This window comes from Panthera tigris, chromosome D1 (genome assembly GCF_018350195.1).
Source record: "Panthera tigris isolate Pti1 chromosome D1, P.tigris_Pti1_mat1.1, whole genome shotgun sequence".
Lineage (NCBI taxonomy): Eukaryota > Metazoa > Chordata > Mammalia > Carnivora > Felidae > Panthera > Panthera tigris.
In genome coordinates this window covers 54,131,101-54,155,514 of record NC_056669.1, presented here as the reverse complement: position 1 = coordinate 54,155,514, position 24,414 = coordinate 54,131,101, and the positions used below count along the sequence as shown (strand labels likewise).

The following is a 24,414-nucleotide window of genomic DNA, read 5'->3' as shown; positions in this document are numbered from 1 at the left end:
CATGCGCAACGGTCCCGGCGTGCGGCGTCCCTTCGCACCCTGCCGGACTCGCGCCCGCTTCCAGTCCCTAAAGGAGGCCGAGGGGGCGTGGGCGCTTCCGACCCCCGCAGACCGTTGGCCCTTCAGCTAGTGCCCTGGCAGAGCTTCCCTTGCCGCCCCTCCTCTCCCCTCCTCCCCGGCTCTGGTCCCAACACCCTAGCTCCGAGTCGGGGAGGGGGGGAGGACTCCTCCAGCGCGACGCCCGGGGGCCTCCTTCTGGCCTAGAAGTCGGCCCGCCCCAGGGGCGTGAGGAGGGGGCGGGGCTGAGGACTTGGGGACTTCGGACTCCCGCCCCTAAACTGCCTTTGCCAGAGCCAAGCGGGCAGCCTAGTCTGGCCGGGAGCGAGCCATGACCGCGCTGCGGGGCCTCTGGCCCGAGGTGCAGGACAACTGCACCTCGCTGGGGCTTATGCTGTTGCTGGTATTGTTCATGGGGCTGGCCCGCGTGGTCACCCGGCAGCAGCTGCACAGGTTCACGATGATCCACACCTTCGTCTTGGAGTTTCTGGCCACCTTCCAGCTCTGCTGCTGCACCCATGAGCTGCAACTGCTGAGCGAGCAGGAACCCGCGCACCCCACCTGGCCGCTGACGCTAGTGTACTTCTTCTCGTTGGTGCATGGCCTGACCCTGGTGGGCACCTCTAGCAACCCGTGTGGCGTGATGATGCAGATGTTGCTGGGGGGAATGTCCTCCGAGACGGGTGCCATTAGGCTGTCGGCTCAGCTGATTGGTGCCCTGTGCAGCAGGTACTGCGTAAGCGTCCTGTGGAGCCTGGGGCTGAGCAAGTATCACCTCGACGAGAGGAGCTTCGCTTGCAGGAATCCCATTCAAGTGGACTTGCCCAAAGCGATCATCACGGAGGCCATCTGCTCCTTTATTTTCCACAGCGCTTTGCTGCACTTCCAGGAGGTCCGAACCAAGCTTCGTATCCACCTGCTGGCAGCAATCATCACCTTTTTGGTCTACACAGGTTTGTTATTCCCACAAAACACATGGCATGTCCGGAGCCTCTATGACCTGAGGCTCTAAGTTCATTACCAAGGTACATTTGAAAGCCCTACACATCTGCGATGTCAATATTGGTATCTCCATTATTCTGACCATTTTGCAGCGTGTTCTTTACCAGTAGTGCAGACATCTAGATCCTCCATTCAGGAGCCATTACTGTGCTGAAACTGAGATCTTGTGAGATATTGCCAAGGGTTCAAATATCCTACAAAGGGATTGTTTTAATGGTAGAGAAGAAAGATAACTTATCAGCTACCTCTTCCCTCATGCCAACCTGACACTCTGACTGAAAAATGATCGTGAGTTTAAAAAGCTCCTTCCAATTTAAAGCACAGGCTACATGACTGGTTAGTAGTCAGAGGGAGGAGTAGAAGTTCTGTAGTTTTTAGTTCTTTTTATTTTTTTTTAATTTTAATTTAATTTATTTAGTTCTTTTTCTACAGAATTAAAGTCATTTCTTATTTCCTTAACAAGTCATCTTGAGTTATAGAAGAACTTTTAAGTGGCCTATAAAGAAAGATGTGTTTTGAAATTAAAACTTGCTTGAAATTAAAGATGCTTTTTAAAAACAAATAACTTGAGAAATCTGCTGATTTCTTGCAACCGATTTGTCTACTTTGACAGATGTCAGATGCAGTGGGTAACCTGGATATCCTAAATGGGACAAGAAAATCCAAAAAACAAAATTTTAATGATGAAATGTGTCATTTTAAATGATGACAACAAAGTAGCTTCATTGAGACTATATAAAATGTTTTGGAGACAGGACTCTGATAAAAGGAAATTAGTGGTAAGAGTCTATCTTCTACCCATTGGAACTATGAATAGAAGCAAACCTAAGGATAAGGTCTCCTAAACATTTGCTTGGCTTCCCAGGATAAAAATGAAAGACTTTTCAATCCAGCTTCCCTCCTTTAGATCTAGTACTATACTTTGTGTAGACACAGATGGAAATAAAAGGTATAGAAGAGAGGGAAGCATATATGTATATTTGAGGGGTTGGTGAATAGCTGCTTATTAAAGTTTTAGGTTTTGGCTAAAGAACAAGCATGCCACATGGAGGAAGAGAATCATCTCTTGCAAAAAGTTATGTCACTGTTTAGCTCTGTACTTATATAATTAATGGTGTATCCTGAAGTTTTCCAGATAATCCCAACATAAAACTAGAGTTGAGAACCACTGCTCCTATCCAGACTTGTGCTGGCCAATTTGGAAGCCACTAACCACGTGTTTATTTAGATTTAAATTAACTAAAATTAAATATTCAGTTCCTCAGCTACAGTAACCACATTTCAAGTGGTCAGTGGCTAGTGGGTTAAGTATTGAGAGCACTGGAGACTGTTTGCAGGGGTAGAACCTAATAGACAACTATGAATTACTACTGTTACAGAAATTGATCTATTGTTATCTTTCTTTTCTGTCAATATAAGGGAGATAAGAATATTCATCAGGCAATATACCAAGAATACAGGAAATATATATGAGTTATCTTAGTTAATCCTTAGAAAAACTCACTGATGGATATATTATTCCCATTTTAAGTAAAATGAGGCTCACAAAAGTGAAATGTCTTATCCAAGGTCACACAGCTAGAATGTGCTGGAATCATGGTACTGACATTAAAGGTTATACTCATTTCATTATCAGCATTCCTACACTGCATTCCTCAAAAGTAACAAAAATATGTACATACAATTGAACATTCTTCAGCCATAAAAAGGTATTAAGTTCTGATAAATACTGTGACATGAATCAACCCTGAAAACATTATGCTAAGTTGAATAAGCCAGACACAAAAGGACAAATGTTGCAGGACTGCACTTATAAAGAAATCCAGAATAGGCAAATTCTGGATAGCCAGAGAGTATAGCCAGAAAGTATAATAGAGGTCACTAGGGACTAGGGGACAGAGAGGAATAGGGACTTTCTTTAATGGGTACCGATTTCCTATTTGGGGTGATGGAAACGTTGTGGAAATAGTGGTGATTGTTGAACATTGTGAATGTAATTATTGCCACTGGATATACACTTAAAATGGTTAAAATGGTATGTTTTATGCCATACATATTTCACCATAATTAAAACAATTTAAGTTACAAAAAGATTCTGTTGGCAAATAAGTTTGGCAAACACTGGATTAAACAGATTTTCTAATATTAAGACTTTAAAGAGCCTTTACTGCTCTGTATACACTGCTGTATATTGTGGAACTACAAAAGGAGAATATGGAATCATTTTGTCTAGGAGTATGTAGCAGAAGAGAATACACTTTGGGTGTTGCTATACTAAGCCATTTCACTCTCCATTATTTTCTATGTATATGACATAACTTTAGACCAAAGTTGTTCCAGATGGAATGAACTGTCTTGGGACTGGTTGAGTTTCTGTTTTATCAGGCAGAAGTGAGGCTTTTGTAAGAAGGATTTAAGAAAGGATAGGGAAGGAAAGCCAGGGGAAGGGTCAGCTAAGTCAGGTCTCATTACAAGCTTGATATGTCTTTTAACTTCTAAGATACTATTGGTACTGATTTGACATAGTTGCATGCTGGGATGTTTCTTTAATCACTTGTACTTTGAGAGCACTGAGAAGTCACCAGTACAGGTCGCATCAAGGTAACTGGTTTTGTATTTTAAGATTACAGAACATAACAGTCCAGCAACATGGCCCAGGCTCCTCCAACAGCCAGTGACCATGTGTCTGGTTCTCTGTTTATTGATTTAGCACCCTCGACTTTTGATGTGCACATGGAGGCCATTGATGTTATTACCACTTAACATGTATTCATTGTCTTCCCAAATAAAGTAAAACAAAAATGCTATGTGATTTATTAACATATTAGAGCTATAAAACTATTAATGTAAATTTCAAGTAAATCTTCCTTAATTTAGATTTTGGGAGAATTTAGTTCAATGAACAGGATAAGACAGAGGTGCATTCACTGTGTAATTACAGTTGACCCTTAAGCAATGCAGGGGTGAGGGGCACTGACCCCCTACACAGTAAAAAATCCATGTATGACTTTGATTCCCCCCAAAATTAATAGCCTACTGTTGACTGGAAGCCTTAACCATTAACAGTTGATTAACATGTATTTTGTATGTTATATGTACTATATACTATACTGTTATAATAAAGTAAGCTAGAGAAAAACATTAAGAATATCATGAGGAAAATATGTTTACATTACTGTACTGTATTTGTCCAAAAAATCTGCATATTAGTGGACCCATGCATTTCAAAACCATGTTGTCCCAGGGTCAACTGTAATTAGACATTGAAAAAAAATCTGGTATTTTACACGTCTAAGTTGTCTTTATTACTGCACCTTTTCATTTCCTTTGTAGAATTTTTAATTTGTTTCCAGAGCTCTTCCTCCACCAGACAGAAAGCTTTATGAATACAGAAACTAAAATTGTTTTATTCATTATAACATGTAACCAGGTCTTAACATTGTGTCACCTGTTACAAATAAATAGCATTTTTGGAATGAGTGAATGAATGAATTAGCACATACTCTATTCACATTAAAAAATAATGCTGAAGAAATAATATATATCTGGTATTTTATATTTTACACCTAAGGGCTTTAAAATTGGCCTAATACATTGTTTGAATAATTTGTAGTATTTTTAATTCATTTCATTACTACATTCAGGAGTTTTTGGTATCCTTCTAAATGATGAAGAATATAGGTAAGGTTATTTGTCAAAGGAGAAGGGAACTAAGTCCTTTACATGTGTTTGCTTTCAATACAATAACCATATGAAATAAGTGCTAAATTACAAATGAAAAACTGCTTCAAACAAAGGTCCAAAACATTTATTAATATAGTGGCTAAGGGCACAGGTTTGGAGTTGTACTATGCCCTTAGAAGAGATGCTTAATTTAGGCCTGCTTCCTCATCTTTTAAATGGAGAATAATAGCATCTATCTCTTGGGACCATTATGAGGAATATAATGTGTTTTAAGTTCTTAGCATAGTACCTGGCACAAATATTCTGGTCACTGGAAAGGGCTAGCCTCCACTGTAAATTAGTTCATTGACGTTCTGGCTTATACATGAGTCTTGTGATTGTAATTAGTGTCATCCTGTCATAGAGAATTTGGTTCCCTTTAGGAGTATTGAGAAACGTTAGTATCTAGAATTGCCAGATTTGTAACTTGGACTTTGACACAGTCTTTAACTGTGGTAATTTCACCAAGTTCGTGCTGTCCTGTAAGACTCTGGGCAATCAGCCAGCTCTATCTTCCCATTGATACCTCTTCTTCAATATATATTTATTATGACTTCTCCCCTTCAGATGTCAATAAATAGTAACATTTTTCAAAGCCATTTTGTTAGTCCTGTGCCTGATGAATTCACATTTAATTACACAATGCATGAATGTGTTTGTTCTTTTTGTAAAACATTGAAACACTACCGATGAGACTAAAAGTGCCTTTTGACTGCCACCATCCATGCCTGTCCCCTCTCCCTCCTTGCTTGCTCTTCCCACAAGGATAGTCCTCTGCACATGCATGTGTGTATGTCTTTCCAAACTCTTTATGTGATTTATTATACATATAGATAAGACCCTATATAAACTATTGTTTTATGTATGTTCATGTTAATGTAAAAGGTATGATGCCTTTTTGCAGTTTACTTTTTTTGGTGGTGGTCATTTAGTGGTATCTTGGAGATCTACCAGTGTTAAAGTAGTAAAGGGATTTCTCTCATTATTTCAAAATACTGAATGTAATTCCAAATTATGAAGCTTGCTTATTTAGCTACCTTCTTATGAATGGACACTCAGGTTTCCCCCAGTTCTTTGCTACTATAAACAACGTTGTGTATGTCTACTTGTAAACAAGTATCAGTAGTTCTCTACAACAGCATTCAGCAGGAAAACTCCCCAGGCAACACTCAGCAATGTCTGGACACATTTTTAAATGTTACAATGGTGGGGGAGATGGATGTGCTGGCATCTAGTGGGTAAAGACCAAGGATGCTGCTGAACATCCCACAATGCATACGACAGCCCCATGCAAAAAGAGGTATATAGTCTAAAATGTCAAAGCCAAAGCCACATGTTTTGGGCTTTTGTTGACACAGAACCTACTCCTGATAAAGAATTTCTGTATCAGTTAACTATTGCTTAAAATCATAATTTATTGTTTTTCATGATTCTGTGGATGAGATGGAAATTCCTCTGAGATCTTATAGCTGGGCAGTTGGCAGTGCTAGAAGAGCCCAGGTAGCCTCACTCGTGTCCAGCAGTCGGTGGCAACTGTCAGCTAAGGTGCCTCAGTTATACTCCATGTGGATTCTTATCCTCCAGCAGCCTAGACCAGCTTACTTACATGGTCAGGGCACTGTTCCAAGAGAGCAAAAAGTGGAAGCTGATGGATTTACTGAGACCTGTAATTCACTCAGCGTCACTCGTCATGTTCAGAATTAGCACAGCATCACTTCTGCTGCATTCTGTTTGTCAATGCAAGTTGAAAGCCAGTCCATATTCAAGAGAGGGGAATAGACTTTACCTCTTGGTAGGAGGAGCAGCTTCACCACGTCACATTCAATAGAATTAGACATGTGAGGATTAGAAGATAAGGAGAGTGAAGTAGTTTGAATTTTAGGATGGCAAAAGACTGACAGATCGTGTTCTTGGACTTAATGGAAATAACAAAGACCTAATGGGAACACCAAAGTGAGCTAATTATGAGGGTGGTGGTTTTCTATTTTACTGATCCATGTCTTAAAAAAAAAAATCACTAATATTATAATAGCTTATATTACATGGTATTGTAAAGACCTGTGTAAGTCAGTATCTTTTTACCCATAATGTCTAGTATATAGGAACTCAATTTTTTTATTGAACTGAATTGACAATCCTGTTGGTGCTTGGCAGTTGCAGGTCTAACATTCCAGGATTGACTATTCAAGAATGATTCTGAAGGTCCATGACATGGTATCATTTAGAATTGCTGAGACGTGAATATGAGTCATGCTGTGAGGCTGGTGTGCTAGGAAAAACTCTTAGCCACGGAGTGAACTTAGTTCACTGGTCAATGTGTTCATCTTGACATGGCTTGTTTTCAGCCTTATCAAGTATGAAATCTCATTAGTGAAATCTTATGAAAGGGTCACTTAGTTTCTAATTTTACTGCATTTTATAAAGGCAACATACTCTAGTGGCACATGGCAGGGTAAAATTTGTGAAGATCTTGGGATCTGTCTCTGTGGCTGAGTCAGAGGCAGATGTGTGTGCCCAAGCTTCCACACGGAAGAAGCAACAGAAATGTCATTGTCTCAGGAATATTCTTAGAGTGTGTTCTGAAAAGCTGAGCCACACGTCTGGTACCACCAGACAGGAAGTCCAGCCTCCTCTGCTTTTTCTCACTTGCTTGTGAGGCCAGCCAGAAGTACAAACTCCTAGGCCCCATGTCAGAGAACCTGTGTGTAGAGCTGTACCATGAATCCTGAAAAGCAATCAACAGTTAGAATTTGTGCTTATCTTTCCCAGCTGTACACGACCACTCTTTTTATTTAAAAAAATTTAGTAACCACTTTATTCACATGCCATTCACAGTCCCTTCTTCAGGGTTCTCTCTGTTGACAAGTAAAAACAGAGTCAGTGATAACGCTTTGGTCCATTTTACTTTTGTTTTAAACACAAAGTTATACTTAAGTCCAAGAGGATTCTGGGGCATTGTATCCATTTTAAATGTATTTTCATTTTATTTTCATTATTATTCATTCATTTAAATTGGTGAATGTTAAGAAGGGCAGCCAAGTCTCCCATTTCATAAACTTGTAGGAACAATAATAGAGTAGATTAACTTTCAATGTGCATTCTGTAATACATAGGAAAAGCACTGGATTAAAACTCTTATGTCCTTTTTTAATACCTGACATATTATCATCTATAATCTATTTTTATACTCTATAATATGCACGGTGGTTCTGCAAAGGAAGATTATAGCATAAGAATAAACACCTAAAACAAAGTAGTTGTATCTAGTAACCCCTTTATTTCTAGTTACATGAAAATGTAAAATATATGGTTTGGTATCACTCTGCTTAAAATGTATTACAGGAGGAAGTCTAACAGGAGCTGTATTTAATCCAGCTTTGGCACTTTCACTACATTTGAAGTGTTTTGATGAAGCATTCCTTCGATTTTTTATAGTATATTGGCTCGCTCCTTCTTTAGGTAAGCATATTTTTATTAATATGATTAAAAGATTAGGGTATCTTAAAATATGATAGGAAGTATCACTGTAACATGTCAATTACCAAAGCCAGAGTATGTACAAAAAGAAAATGAAAAAGGTAGTTAACATACCTGAAATAACGCTTTATGTGTACAGTATCCTTTAGAACTTTTTATCTTCAAAGAAACAAAATTACGTAGTTAAGGGTAGTCCGTTCCATGCATGATACCACCTTAAGAAACCCTCAGATATATGGGCCAAAAAGTGAGGAGTCATTCCTTCCATTAAGAAAATAATTTTTCTGGGGCGCCTGGGTGGCTCCGTCGGTTGGGCATCCGACTTCAGCTCAGGTCATGATCTCGCCATTCGTGAGTTCCAGCCCCACATCGGACTCTGTGCTGACAGCTCAGACCCTGGAGCCTGCTTCAGATTCTGTGTCTCCCTCTCTCTCTGCCCCTCCCCCGCTCACACTCTGTCTCTGTCTCTCTCAAAAATAAATAAAACGTTAAAAAAAAATTTTTTTTTTTTTTAAATAATTTTTCAAGAGTGCCTGGCTGGTTCAGTCTGTAAAGCATGCGAGTCTTGATCTTGGGATTGTGAGTTCGAGCCCCACACTGGATATAGAGATTACTTAAAAAAAAAAAAAAAAAAAAAAAAAAAACAATGCCTTTCTTTCGTGCTAAAGGAATTTTTTTTTTCCAAATTTGACTCATTTTGCAGAAGAGCATCTCATGAAACAATGGATACCTGTAATAAATATAGTTTTAAAATTATCCACAAATTGTATTCCTGTTATTACTATCTGGATCAGTTATATAAAACAGATATATAAAAACAGATATGTAAGATATATAAAAAACAGATATATAAAACAGGTGTATAAGTTATCAGCATTTCTTGATTTTGTTTCATCATCTCTCTTACGCCTGATTATAAACTGTAACTATAAATGAATGTGAGGATGCCTGGTCTTTATTATTTCATCCTTCTTTTTGTCCACAGCAGTTTTTGTTTCTTATTGCTCATTTCTGTCAAAAAAAAAAAAAAAAAAGAAAGAAAGAAAGTTGGGTATATCTAGATGGGAACATTGGCATAATAGGTTTGACTAGCCGTCACACCTGACTCCTCCTGTTCACCTTCCATGCTTTTATTTCACAGTTAGTACCTGTTATGCTCAGTCATGATATTTGTGGACCTAAACAACCTAAACATGAAAAATGCCAGAGAAAATCTGTATTTTAAAGTGCTAACAATGGCAGCTGTTGTTCAGTTCTGCAGATTGCTCGTGTTTTCCAGTAACTTCTTTAAAATTTTCTCTACTCTTGATTTCAAAAAATTAAAAAGGTCATTGAAGTTCATGAAGCTATAAAGGTCACTAATTGGATAAGTCTACTGATAGTTTTTGTTTGGAAATATTGTCTTAAAATGTCATATTTACAATCCATATGTATTATTAATGTTATATATTTGTTATTGTGCTCTAACTCTATGTTAACAGTAGGCCTATGACTAAAGAATTATTTCATCCATTACTTGAAAGAATACTAAAAAGTAGTGCTTTCCAAAAAATTTTTAAAAGGAACAAAAATAAAAGTAAATAAAAGGAAAAAAAAAATCAGAAGTAATGACATTTTCTGTAAAATGGCCATGACTTTGTTCCCTCCCTCCTTCCTTCCCTCCTTCCCTTCCTTTCTCCCTCTCTCCCTCTCTCTCTCTTCTTTTTTTAAGCAATCTCTATGCCCAACATGGGGCTTGAACTCACAACCTCAAGATTGAGAGTGACACCCCACTAAGTCAGCCAGGCACCCAATGTTTTTTTCTTTAATCAATGTTTTCCAGCCTAAATCACTTAATAACTTCTTCCTGGAAGAATATACTAGAAAAAAATCTCATGATAGACAAAAAGGAACAGTCACTTTGGACGCTTTAGAAAGTGTACAGACCAGAGAGTAATAGAGTGGGGAAAGACTACATTCTGTTCATGTTAGCATAGTCCAAACAGGAAGGTAACATTACTTATAGCCATTACCAAAACATTTTATGGAACCACTTATCCCTCCAAATATCCAAACACCCAAAGAAAAAACACTTTTATTCATTTCTTTCTTCCTATTCAAGGAATCTTTCAAAAATGGCATTGGGGGCACCTGGGTGACTCAGTCGTTTAAGCTTCTGACTCTTGATTTCTGCTCACGTCATGATCTTAGTTCATGGATTCAAGCCCCACATGGGGCTCTGCACTGACAGCGCGGAGCCTGCTTGGGATTTTCGCTCCCTCTCCCTCTGCCTCTCCCTGGCGCTCGCTCTCTCTCTCTCTCTCTCTCTCTCTCAAAATAAATAAATAAATAAACTTAAAAAAGATCTTATAGGGGCGCCTGGGTGGCTCAGTCGGTTAAACGTCCGACTTCGGCTCAGGTCACGATCTCGCGGTCCGTGAGTTCGAGCCCTGCGTCGGGCTCTGGGCTGATGGCTCAGAGCCTGGTGCCTGCTTCCGATTCTGTGTCTCCCTCTCTCTCTGCCCCTCCCCCGTTCATGCTCTGTCTCTCTCTGTCTCAAAAAAAAAAAAAAAAAAAATTAAAAAAAAAAACGTTAAAAAAATTTAACAAAGATCTTATAAAAAGAAATTGGGATTAAACTTTTTAGCAATTCTCTCTAGCTAGCCCTAATTGGCTTGTTGAAAATATACAAAGATTCTTTGTTGGCCTATGGATCTCCTAGCTTTTTTCTAAATAGACTTAACTGAAATTTGTTACAGCTTTTTGTTTGAAGAGGTATGTTCCTATGCTTCTTTAAGAAGTTTAGGAATGAAGAGCAATACAAGAATCCTTCAATAGATGTGGATAAGAGATATATGTGAATAAATTGCAGTTTTTAGAATATTGAATTCCAGCTCGCTGTTAAATTCTGTCATTCATTGGGGCGCCTGGGTGGCTCAGTCGGTTAAGCGGCTGACTTCGGCTCAGGTCATGATCTCACGGTCAGTGAGTTCAAGCCCCGCATCGGGCTCTGTGCTGACAGCTCAGAGCCTGGAGCCTGTTTCAGATTCTGTGTCTCCCTCTCTCTGACCCTCCCCCGTATTCATGCTCCGTCTCTCTCTGTCTCAAAAATAAATAAATGTTAAAAAAAAAATTAAAAAAAAAATAAATTCTGTCATTCATTGAAGTTACATTCCGTTGCAAAAAATGGCACCAAATGAAATAAGGTCACAAACTGTAAGAAGGATGGGAAAAATAAGAAATTGTCATTTTATGAGAGGCCTTCAAACAGCTAAGAGATGAGGCATCAAGACAAACAAAACTCTGTTAAAGCCACATTAGGCAATGCCATTGAGTGAGACGGAAGAGTCATCCCAAGATAGCTTTCCATTCTTGACCAAGCAGGGAGCAAACTATTCTTGGAAGCCATACTCTTTGTTTTTCTTCACAGCAGAGGTACTTATAATTCCTCTAATGGCTCCTGCCATCTTCCCAAAATTAATTTAAAATATTAGAAATGTTTGGGGTGCCTGGGTGGCTTAGTTGGTTAAGCGTCCAACTTTGGCTCAGGTCATGATCTCGTGGTTCGTGGGTTCAAGCCCTGCATCAAGCCCTGCATGGGGCTCCCTGCTGTCAGCATGGAACCTGCTTCCATCCTCGGTCTCCCTCTCTTTCTGCCCCTCCCCTGCTTGCTTGCGTGTTCTCTTTCTCAAAATAAATATAAAAAAAAAAAAAAAAAAAAAAAATATATATATATATATATATATATATATATTAGAAATGTGACAATAATATGCATATAGAATTCTCTACACATTCCATAAAATGAAAATTAGCAAATTCTATTTGCTATGAAAATGAAATTACATTTTGGAAAAAGGTTTAAATATAACAATCTAGCTTTGATTTCATAAAGAAATGTCAAATTTTGTGGGTCAATTAACATATGGATTGTTTTTTTTTTTTTTCCATTTAAAGCCTTTGGTCGCAAAACAGACTCATTTTTCAACAGTATATTAAGCTTATCCATATGCTAGTTAAACCTAAGGTTTCCTGTTTTGATCAAACAGGACTAAAATAATATCAATGTGCATGTGACAGAACTCATTCTTAATCTGAGTTTAAGCTAATTCAGAGCTTTAAGCCTAAATGTGTTAAGATAAAAACATTAATTATTGCAGACTTCCCTTTCAAGACAGTGATGTGAGCCCTGTGACTATCTCCTCCAGCCCTATTCCCTATGGAAAATCAACCAATAGCCACCTGCTAGATTTGCCTGGTGTGACCTCAAAAATAAAGATTTACTAATGCATGACTTTTTAAAACATATTTTAAATTGTAAATTTTTTTTTAACGTTTATTTATTTTTGAGACAGAGACAGAGCATGAACGGGGGAGGGGCAGAGAGAGAGGGAGACACAGAATCAGAAGCAGGCTCCAGGCTCTGAGCCATCAGCCCAGAGCCCAACATGGGGCTCGAACTCACGGGCCATGAGACCGTGACCTGAGCTGAAGTCGGACGCTTAACCGACTGAGCCACCCAGGCGCCCCTTAAAACATATTTTATTTTTAAGGTGTAAAATTTCAGCACTTAAATTTTCTGTTTTGTGCTTGTTAGAGCTCTAGTAGCTATTAATGTTGTGACTGATGAAAAAAGAAGGAGAAAGTCATGTTTGAGCATTCTAAATGAAAACTGAGCACTGTCAGTTGCTCTGTTCTCCCAGTACATGTCTGGGGCATGGAGGGGACACAGTGTTGCCATTTTATTTTTATTTTTTATTTATTTATTTATTTATTTATTTATTTATTTATTTTTAATTTTTTTAATGTTTATTTATTTTTGAGACAGAGAGAGACAGAACATGAATGGGAGAGGGTCAGAGAGAGAGGGAGACACAGAATCTGAAGCAGGCTCCAGGCTCTGAGCTGTCAGCACAGAGCCCGACACGGGGCTCGAACTCACGGACTGTGAGATCATGACCTGAGCCGAAGTCAGACGCCCAACCGACTGAGCCACCCAGGCGCCCCTATTTATTTATTTTTTAATGTTTATTTATTTTTGAGACAGAGAGAGACAGAGCATGAATGGGGGAGGGGCAGAGAGAGAGGGAGACACAGAATCGGAAGCAGACTCCAGGCTCTGAGCCATCAGCCCAGAGCCTGATGTGGGGCTCAAACTCACGAACCGTGAGATCATGACCTGAGCTGAAGTCGGACGCTCAACGGACTGAGCCACCCAGGTGCCCCCAGTGTTGCCATTTTAGAGAAGAGCAAATGGAGACTCAAGTCCAGAGTTTCTAACTCAGGAGGTCAGTAATAGAGCGAGAACTAGAACTCCAGATCTTTCTATTTATCCTTTTATTCTCCCTACCCCACCATCCCCCCGCCCCCGCAAAAGAGAGAGAAAGCAGGGGAGGGGCAGAGGGAGAGAGAGAATCTTGAGCAGGCTCCACGCTGAGCCTGACACAGGGCTCGATCCCACGATCCTGGGATCATGGCCTGAGCCAAAATGAAGAGTTGGATGCTCAACGGACTGTGCCACCCAGGCACTCCTATTTATCCTTTCAATTCATTGTTAAGATCCTTCTAGTTTTACCGAGTACACACTGTTTTTAAGGATTCATGGTTGAAGAAAATAATGTGAGAATGTTAGATTAAAAAATATCTACTGGTTTTGGGTGATGGGGATTAAGGAGGGTACTTGTTCAGATGAGCACTGGGTGTTATATGTAAGTAATAAATCACTAAATTCTGTTCCTGAAAACATTATTACACTATATGTTAACTAACTTGGGTTTAAATAAAATTTTTTTAACAAGTATTCTTGAACACACACACACACACACACAAATAAAAAAATAAAAAAAAATATCTAAATGTTTCATGTAGAATTGATGCAGCTAACTCTTTTAAACATAGTTTTCCAAATCTCTATGTATATAATCTTAAATTATAGCCACTGAGTGATTATGAACTTCCTTATAGATTGTTTTTATTTTACTCTATTTTGTCTTTCAGGTATATTGTTGATGATTTTGATGTTCAACTTTTTCCTTCCATGGCTGTATAACAACCATACAGTTAATAAAAACGAATAACTATTCCAAAAGACTCAGACTAAGTTACAGGACAGTCAAGCTGGAGGTGATAAAGATTTTATCACCTCATATTCAACATCCTGGCTGCACTGGACTCATCAATGTTTAGCTTCCTCTGAGGAAGCTGCCTTGTAGTTTTCATCACTGGAACTGAAAGAAAAAATTACTGTGAAAAGGAGATATCCTGTGTTTCTCAGTTAAGACTTGTTCTTTTGAGTGTGTATTAAATGCTGCTAGAAAAGGCATTACATGAAATATAAATCTCAAGTGATAATTATTAATTTTGATGGGAAAAAAAAAGCAGAGGGGGAGAAGGGAAGGGAAGTGATGGTAGGACCACAGAAAGAGTGTGTACCAAGTATCATCTGAATGAACAGGATTTTTAACCAATGTATGACCAGTCATGCTTACAGACCCAGAAAGGGTACTTTTCAGCCACTACCTCACACAGTGATACCATCAGCAGTGTCACCTATCAACAGGAAAGTTGCTTGGGGAAGTAGATTATATATCCACTCACACTCAAGGGGTTTCCTAAATTTTAAATATATTCTAATCTAAAATATTTTCTCTAAACAGACAATCTCACTAGCTTTAGGCAGGTTGTTATTCTTGAAGAGAATAAACAAAGCACTCACAAAAGGCAGGAGTTAAGCTTTTCACATTCTCATTTGATCCTAACAGCTACCTTATGTAGTAGGTAGGGCATGTATTTTTAATCTCCACTTTACAGATAAGGAAACTAAGTCCAGAGGGGTTTGCTGCCCTGACTGAGGTCAAAAAGACTTCTATTTCAATACAAAAAATTTTCTCAGTCATCATTATGACTTAAAGAAAAATTGAAGATTTTGAAGCAACGTTAAATATTTTATAATCTTTAAAACTTTATTATAATCTTTCAAATCTTTAAAATTTATTTAGGAATTAATTAGTTTTTGTTTTGTTAGGTTTAAACAGCCTGTAAGTTTTCTTCCATTAGCTTTCTTTTATTGTATGAGGTCTCCTTTTCCTTAAAAGTTCAGGCCATAAATAAGGGTAAGTGCATTTCTCTTCATAGGAAATTCCATTATCAGGGTTAGAATTGAAAGTAAAAAAATATGGGGTGAGATCAGATCTGTTTAAGTAATAATTAAGCAACTGATAAATTGCCAGGTAATGTAAGTGCTGTTTCGTGATCAGCTTGTAGATAGTCACTCTCTTTACGCCTGCAGACAGAACTGAACGGCTCAGGCTACCTGGCAAGGCAGCGAGTTTGAGGATCATGGACTTTGACTCATGAACTTAAAAATACCATAGTGGTTTCTCTTTTAAAAAGCAGAATTCATGAAACTGTTACAGTGGCTAAACACAGTTTTATTTGGTCTGCACAGTATTTTAAAATAAATAAAAAGCTAGTATTTTAGTCTTGTTCACGTGAAACTCCAGTTCTGGCTTCTTGAAAAACCCAAAAGATCTGGCAATACTAGGCCTGAGTCCTATCATGGCAACACAAAATAAAGGTTGTTCCCTTTAAAATGATCCCTCTGCCACTCCCTATGTCTTCCAAACATGAAACTGTGTTTCAGTTACTGTTTCGTGAGTAGTGTTAATTTGTGAAAACACCCAGCCCTCTAAACCCGTCAGAATTTGGGTCTGAGACTGTGGCCTCTCAAATAGCCTCTCAAATAGTTTCCTCTACACCACCTCTGACAACTGGGTCTGGAGGTGGAAGACTCCTCTCTCCTCATTGCTGCTTCCCATCTGTTTTCCTCTGCTCCCTCATTAAAATCCTGTCATCGGGCCGTGCCATTTGCCACCTGGGTACTTCTTCATGCAGTCATCTGCCCCAGAATGCCCTCAACATCCTCCCCCTTCCCCGCCCCCTGGCCATGCCGTTCCTTTAAGGGCCTAGTTCCTGTCTCACTCTCGCCCTCTACCGCCATTCCAGTTCTAGCTCTTGGGGATTTCAATACCCACAAAGATGACCGTTCCAGTGTCCTGGCCTCTCAGTTCATTGGTTGGACTTGAAAAGCTTTTCAATGATTTTTTTCCTTCTGTTTTGCCTCAGCTACAACTTTGTTCATAAACTTCAGCTTGTCTTTACCAGTAACTCACTCTTGTAGGATCTCAAACCTCTAACCCCTCCTAGCTTACTCACTCTGGCACCTCATTTGCAGTGATCCTTTGACCTCCATGGAGAACCCGTCTCCACTAACAACAACACCTTTCCACATCTCTCACCCCTCTCACGTATCCCCCTTCTCCTAAAACAGCTTAAATTACACACTTGCAGAGAATCTTAACTCCCTTGTTCTTTTGTCTCATTATATTCACATGGCTTAACCACAATTTGATTAAACCCAGCTGTCTGCTTATTCCTTGCCTGCACCTGAACATGAACTACAAAAAAAGAAAAAAAAAAAGATACAGCAGTAGGACAATTCTTTCAGAGGTTTGCCGTAAAAAGAAGAAAATGTGGGCGGTAGTGGAAGGGGGAAATTAGGTCAAGAAAGAATCTTTTTTTAAGATGGGAAAGATCTTGGCATGTGTATATTCTGAGGGGAATGATGCAGCAGAGAGAAAGTATTTGATGATGTAGGAGAGGAAGGGGAGATTTCCCAGGTCCATAGTTCTTAATAGGTTAGTGAAGACAGAATCAAGTGCACAACTCTGTGGTTGGTCTCAGCTAGAAGCAAAGCTAGATCATGTACAGTAGCAGGAGAAAAGGTAAGCACATGCGGGCACAAGAAGAGTTAGATAGGCAGATGTGCCCTGAAGCACTCTAATCAGGGCTTCAGCTCCACCATGCTTGCCAAGCCCATCAGTGACTTCCATGCTGATAAAGCAAGTTCTTGTCCTTATTACCTACCGGCAGCATTTGATAAAACTGATTGTATCCTCCTGAAAATACTTCATTTCCAGAAAATCACTGCCTTCTCAATTTCTTCTGTTATTTCCTCCTCTCCCCACACTAAATGATAGTTTCCCAGGAGTTAGTCCTCTGAGCTCTTTTCTATTTATAGTTATTCTCTTGGTAATTTCATCCAGTCTTGTAGCTTTTTTAATAAATGATTTAAAAAAAATTTTTAAGTTTATTTATCTTAGAGAGCACACAGGCAGGGAAGGGCCAGAGTGAGAGGAGGAGAGAAAGAATCCCAAGCAGACTCCATGTTGTCAGTGAGGAGCCTGACGCAGGTCTCAAACCCACGAACCATGAGATCATGACCTGAGCCAAAATCAACGGTTGGATGCTTAACCAACTGGGCCATCCAGGCACCCCCCAGTATTGTAGCTTTATAGCAACTATATCCTAATGAATGCCAAATTTCTATCTTCAGCTTGTACAACTTTCCCGACTCCAGACTCCTATCCATCCATATATTTGGTATCTCTACTTAGTTGTCTGATAATTCAAGTTGATACATGCAGCTTTAGCTAATTCAAACTGCACGGAGCAACTGGGTGACTCAGCCTGTGCTGTTAGCACAGAACCTGCTTGGGATTCTCTCTCCCTCTCTGTCTACCCTGCTTGTGCTCTGTTTCTATCAAAATAAATAAATAAACATTTTAAAAAACCAAACTGCATAGCATATCCATTCTTTTATTTTTATGTTTATTTATTTTGAGAGAGAGAGTACACACACACACAAGTGGAGGAGGGGCAGTGAGAAAGGGAGAGAGAGAATCCCAAGCAGGCTCCGCACTGTCAGCACAGAGCCCTATGTGGGGCCCGAACTCACAAACTGTGAGACCATGACCTGAGCCGAGATCAAGAGTCAGACACTTAACCAACTGAGCCATCCAGGCGCCCCTCCATTCTATTTTTAAAAACATTTTTTTTAAGGGGTGCCTGGGTGGCTCAGTCAGTTGAGCGTCCGACTTTGGCTCAGGTCACTATCTCACAGCTTGTGAGTTCGAGCCCCGCATTGGGCTCTGTGCTGACAGCTCAGAGCCTGGAGCCTGCTTCTGCTTCTGCCTCCCTCTCTCTCTGCCCCTAACCCACTTGCATTGTCTCTGTCTCTCTCAAAAATAAACAAACATTGGGGCGCCTGGGTGGCTCAGTCGGTTAAGCGGCCGACTTCGGCTCAGGTCCTGATCTCGCGGTCCGTGAGTTCGAGCCCCGCGTCGGGCTCTGTGCTCGCAGCTCAGAGCCTGGAGCCTGTTTCGGATTCTGTGTCTCCCTCTCTCTGACCCTCCCCCGTTCATGCTCTGTCTCTCTCTGTCTCAAAAATAAATAAATGTTAAAAAACAAAAATTTAAAAAATAAATAAATAAATAAACATTAAAAAAAATAAAATAAAATAAAAACAACTTTTAAGTTTATTTTGAGAGAGACAGAGTGCAAGTGGGGTAAGGACAGAGAGAGAAGGGAAGAGAGAATCCCAACAGGCTCCACACCATCAGCACACAGCCTGAAGTGGGGCTCGAATTCATGAATCTGAGCCAAAATCAAGAATCGGACTCTCAACCGGCTGGGCCACCCAGACATCCCTAAAGCAATGCTTCTTGTACATGTGCCTCTACATAATGTTTCTCTAGGGTATGTAGGCTTTCCTACTTTGCATTATGGCCTACTAGCAAAGTTTAGTACAAGCCTCCATTTACTTACTTTTGTCCAGATTACTCCAATAACTTCCTGTTGTTTTTTTTTAAACATTTTAATTTTTTAAAGAAATCTCTACACCCAAGGTGAGGCTCAAACCTAAACTCTGAGATCAAGAGTTGCACGCTCTACTGACTAAGCCAGCCAGGTGCCCCAATAACTTCCTATTTCTAATGCTTGAGTGATCCTATTAATCAAATCATGCCACCGCTTCCTATTTTAGACCTAAAGACATGTCTTCCTCTAATTAACTCACAAAATTACAGGTAACTTGGGGTGCAAAATATTAATGTTTTAGGAAAAATTACATATGAAGTAAGTTTGACTACTGACATCACTGCCCTATTTAGCAATTTTCTGTGAACTAGTTATTTAAAACTACACTGTAGCAAAGCTGTACTAAATGAATGCTAGAGCTAGAACAACTGTATACCATCCTACATAATGAATCATTTTCCTTGTAAAAGCATACAGGATTCCACAACTTCTGACTTTTAAAAGACATAGTAAACAAAATGAAAAGACATCACAGACTAGGAGATTAATATCTAGAATACATAAAGAACAGATCAGTAAGAAAAAAAAACTTAAAAATTGGGCAAAAAATATGAAAAGTCCAATGTACACAATAGGAAGGTGTTCAGTCTCACTAGTAATCAGGAACATGGAAACTACAATCACGATGAAACCTTACTTTCAAATTCGTGAGATTGGCAGAAAATTAAGTCTGGATATATTAAAAGCTGGTGAGGATATAATCAATAAATGTTATTCCCTAACATGGCAGTGTAAATTGCCCCAACTGTTCTGGAGAACAGGTTAGCAACATCTAGCAAAGTTAAGAACTGTTTTTAATGAAATTTCCATTTCTGGGATTAGTAGAAATCAATGTTTGTGGGTCTGGTGGGAAATGTATTATTGTAGGCATAACGGGAAGTCGGAAAGGTACCGCAATAGAGAAATGCACACGTGTGCATGAGGCATGCACGAGGATTTCTGCTGCAGCACTGCTTTCATAATGAGTAATTGGAACCTTAAATGCCCATCAAGAAAATGGATGAACTGTGCTATAGAGCTGCCTGTATCAACTCAGATAACATTTTTATGTGCTCAGTAGGAAAAGCAGCACAAGGATTCAAATAATGAACGTTTAAAAACATGCAACCCAATACCACAGTGTTTAGATGCTACATACATGTGGAGCAAAAATGCAAACACATACATAGTTATGACAAATGCCAAATTTGGAACAGTGGTTACTTCTGAAGGGGAGGAAGGGAGATCAGGGGAATACAGAAATCTTCAACTGTGCTTGTATAATTTTATTTCTTAGCTGCATGTGAATATTTGGTATGTTACATTAACCTTTTACTATACCAAACATACTTCAGAACACAGGTTATTTATAAAATAGGTAGTGATAACCAACTTTTCCTTTACCTGCTTTAACTGCAGAGTTGTTCATTTACACAATGAATGATAATTATAAATTTTTAATTCTTTGAAACTTTATTTTTTTTAATTTTTTTTTTTAGCGTTTATTTATTTTTGAGACAGAGAGAGACAAAGCATGAACAGGGGAGGGTCAGAGAGAGGGAGACACAGAATCTGAAACAGGCTCCAGGCTCCGAGCTGTCAGCACAGAGCCCGACGCGGGGCTCGAACTCACGGACCGCGAGATCATGACCTGGGCCGAAGTCGGCTGCTCAACCGACTGAGCCACCCAGGCGCCCCTCTTTGAAACTTTAAACTGATTTATATATAGCCAGCTTGCTATTCCTCAGGTAAACAAAAACAACAAAAAAAAATGACCATGGGGGATGTGTTAGTTTTCTAGTATGACCATAACAAAGTTCCACAAACTGAATGGCTTAGAACAGAAATTTTTGTCTCACAGTTTTGGAAGCCAGAAGTCCAAGATTAATGTGTCACTAGGGCCATGCTCCCTCTAAATGCACTAGGGAAGGATCTGTTCCAGGCCTCTCTCCTAGTTTCTGGTAGCCTAAGGTGCTCCTTGGCTTGTAGATGCATCACTATAATCCTCTATCTTCACATGGCCTCCCCCTGCCCATGTCTGTCTGTGTCCAAATTCTCCCTTCTGATAAGGACGCCAGCTATATAAGATTAGGGCCCATCCTAATGATTTCACTTTAACTCTACTTACCTGTGTAAAGACTTAACTCCAAATAAGGTCATATTCTGACATACTGGGTGGGGGTTAGGACTCCCAACATGTTTTTGGGGAGACGCAATTCCACCTAGAAATGGTTAAAGACCTGAGTCCCCCTCCTATCCCGGCCCCCCATTTCTCTTTCAGGGATATTTTATGTACACCTAAGTACACGATGATATATCTCCACTGTAACCTCCAGCCCTTTTTCTTTTATAGAAGTATCTTCATGTTTTTCATTTAATGTATCTTTGAGCTTATTTAGTATTGGTATATAAAGATCTACCTAATTCTTTTTGAGGAGTACAGTTTTCCATTATACAGATGTACTGTAAGTAAGTGACCCAGGCTTAATTATGGACAATGAGGTTGTCCTTGGTCTTTTGCTTTCACAAATAAAGTTGCAATGGGGGCGCCTGGGTGGCTCAGTTGATTAAGCATCCAACAGTTGGTTTTGGCTCAGGTCATGATGTCACGGTTTCATGAGTTCAAGCCCCACATTGGGCTCTGTGCTGACAGGGCGGAGCTTGCTTGGGACTCTCTCTCTCTCTCCCTGCCCCTCCCCACTCCTGCTATCTCTCTCTCAAAATAAACTTAAAAAAATTAAAAAAATAAGTAGAGTTGCAATTATTATCTTTACATATATGACTTTTCCTAATGTGCAAATTTATAGAATAAATTCCTTTAAATGGAGTTTCTGAGTCAAACAATATTTCCATTTTAATTTTGACAAATAGTGTGACCATCAGTTTTTATAAAAAATCTTTTATTATGTACAGTCTCAATTTATTTTTGTTTTTTGTTTTGAAGATTTACAGTTGCAGCAGACAGCTGTAAGTTTCTTGCAAGCCAGCATCTGAGTATCCTTTCTATTTGGGGTAATCCACCACCGTGAGTACCTGCGTTAAAGGAAGTGCCCTCCCACTGCGGAAGCTGAAGGGGCCAGATACTCCTGTTTTCTGTCCCTGGCAACACACAGTCCCTGCCAATCAGGACTCTGTGGTGACTCAAAAGGCATGGGATCAATTAAAAAATCAGTCTAAAAGCAACAGAAGAATCATAGCATCTTACATAGGCCACTCCTAGTTGCTAATCTTTTTATGAGCCTGGTTTATTTCCGTTTTCCTGTCCATCTTGTGAGCTACCAGATAGTGTTCCAAAAGACTTTTTTCTGCTTAAATTAGCCAGAATTGGATCTACTTACAACTAGAATTAATGCTAATAATTTTTAGTCGCACTTTTATGAACATAAATTGCTACACTATCCTACTTGCACTATATACCATGAAGGCTTGGTCTGCTGTATTTTTGGGTAAACCTGTATTTGCTTTTCTTCATAATTCTGTCAGCTATTTACTGCTGCTACTGATATGCCTGATGCAACCACCCCTTTTTTCCTTTTCTATCCTGTTGCATGACTAGAAACTAGATGCTCAAGTACATTGGACCTGTTTGTAGAGCAGGGATAGAGACTTGCACTGAAGGCCAAGAGGTCCTACGAGGAAAATGAATAAATTTCATCACATCTATTTTAATTGCTCAGAGGATGTTTCAATTTCAGACTTCTCGGATATATCCTAAGAGGTGAGTTAACACTGCATCTGCTATTTCTTCTTTCTGTTATGAAAAGAATGAATTACTACTATTGTGTAATACTTAACATTTTCTGAGCCATTTTCTAGGTACTTTTGTTCTAAGTATATTAGTGATTCATATAATCTTCAAAATAATAATTTTAAAAAGTCTTAAAAATTAGCCTCCATACACTTGCATTTAGCTTTCTTATCCCTGGTTATATATCTCTATTTTTATCTTCTTTTTTTAAGATTTTATTTTCAAGTAATCTCTACACCCAACGTGCAGCTCCAACTCACAACCCTGAGGACGAGAGTCACATGCTCTACCTACTGAGCTAGGCAGGTGCCCCTATTTTATCTTCCTAGAATTATATTATTAACAAAAATTCTGACTAGGTTCACTGATCTTCCAAAAGTTTTGGGACTGACCTCTCATCTGCAATTATGACATTCCCCCCCACCATTACATATTGGTTTTACTTATGTATATATGAGCAGAGTGAGATCTAGTGAAAATGTTTCAGTTTCAGTTTCAGCTCCTTTGTCAAGGAATAGTAATAATTCTATTGGAGTCCTCATAAGAGATCCGCTTAGAATTACTATGTATTAGCCAAAGAGGATGGGTGCCAGATAGAGATTCATCCATTCTAGAAACACTTTTAAAACAGGAGATGCATGAGAATTAGCTATATATATAGTAATAAGGATACTATCTAAAACCATGCAGATAAATAAAAATTCTATCTAAAAAATCTAGTATCTCTCTGAACAATGAGTAATTGTTCTTTTTTTTATTTTATTTTAATATTTTTATGAGAGAGAGTGTGAGTGGGGGAGAGGCAGAGAGAGAAGGAGACAGAATCCAAAGCAGGCTCCAGGCTTTGAGCTGTCAATACAGAGCCCGATCTGAGGCTCGAATCCACAAACGGCAGGATCACAATCTGAGCCGAAATCGGACACTTAACCGACTGAGCCACCCAGATGCCCGAATTGTTCTTCTTAAAGTATACCCTGTCTTCTTCTAAAAGTAAAGGGCTATATAACCATGATCATCTGTGCATAATCTCTCATCTTTACCAATACTGACAGAGATCCTAACAAGACCTCAAAATACATAATGTACAAAGATTAATAAGCTTATTTGGGGGTGCCTGGGTGGTTTAGTCAGTTGAGAATCTGACTTTGGCTCAGGTCATGATCTCATGGTTCATGAGTTCAAGCCCTGCATCAGGCTGTCTGCTGTCAGCACAGAGTCTGCTTCAGATCCTCTCTCCCCCTCTCTCTCTGCCCGTCCCCTGCTCACTCACATGCTCACTCTCAAAAATAAACTTTAAAAACATAAATAAATAAGCTTATATGAAAAGTATCAATATCTGACAAACTGATCTGTGGGAGGAGAAAACCCACTGGGATCATTTTAATGAATACATTTTTAATTTTTTTTTTTTAAGATTTTTTAAAATTAATCTCTGCACCCAGCACGGGTTCAAACTTACAACCCCAAGATCAAGAGTTACATACTACTAACTGAGTCAGCCAGGCACCCCTATGAATACATTTTTTAAACGACAAAATTTAGAACAGATGACTATAAACACTAGCTTTAATGGATATTTTGGATTATTCACATTACAGGGGAAAATGTCCATGGCTTTTCTTTAAATTTCCTCTACATCAAGAAATAGGAAGCAAACAATCCCAGTAACACTGAAATTAAGTTCAAACAGAATCAAGAAATGTTGGTTTACTGATCATTATGAATTTCATTTT

The 24,414-nt window shown here is 39.2% G+C and overlaps 1 protein-coding gene across 1 annotated transcript; it reads left to right on the top strand.

Moving 5' to 3' along the window:
• The first annotated feature begins 61 nt into the window (after positions 1–61).
• Positions 62–14,576, top strand: AQP11 (aquaporin 11). Its single transcript, XM_007078951.3, has 3 exons — positions 62–1,010; positions 8,125–8,241; positions 14,236–14,576. Exons 1-3 carry the CDS (start codon positions 389–391, stop codon positions 14,313–14,315), a joined length of 819 nt encoding a protein of 272 aa, XP_007079013.1. The 5' UTR covers positions 62–388; the 3' UTR covers positions 14,316–14,576.
• Positions 14,577–24,414: the final 9,838 nt, after the last annotated feature.

Bases quoted from the DNA above. Each gene is read 5' to 3' on its own strand.
- AQP11 (XM_007078951.3), top strand. From the start codon at position 389: ATGACCGCGCTGCGGGGCCTCTGGCCCGAGGTGCAGGACAACTGCACC. The intron at 1,011-8,124 runs GTTTGTTATTCC...AATGTATTACAG, and splicing joins CACCTTTTTGGTCTACACAG to GAGGAAGTCTAACAGGAGCT. The intron at 8,242-14,235 runs GTAAGCATATTT...TTTGTCTTTCAG, and splicing joins TTGGCTCGCTCCTTCTTTAG to GTATATTGTTGATGATTTTG.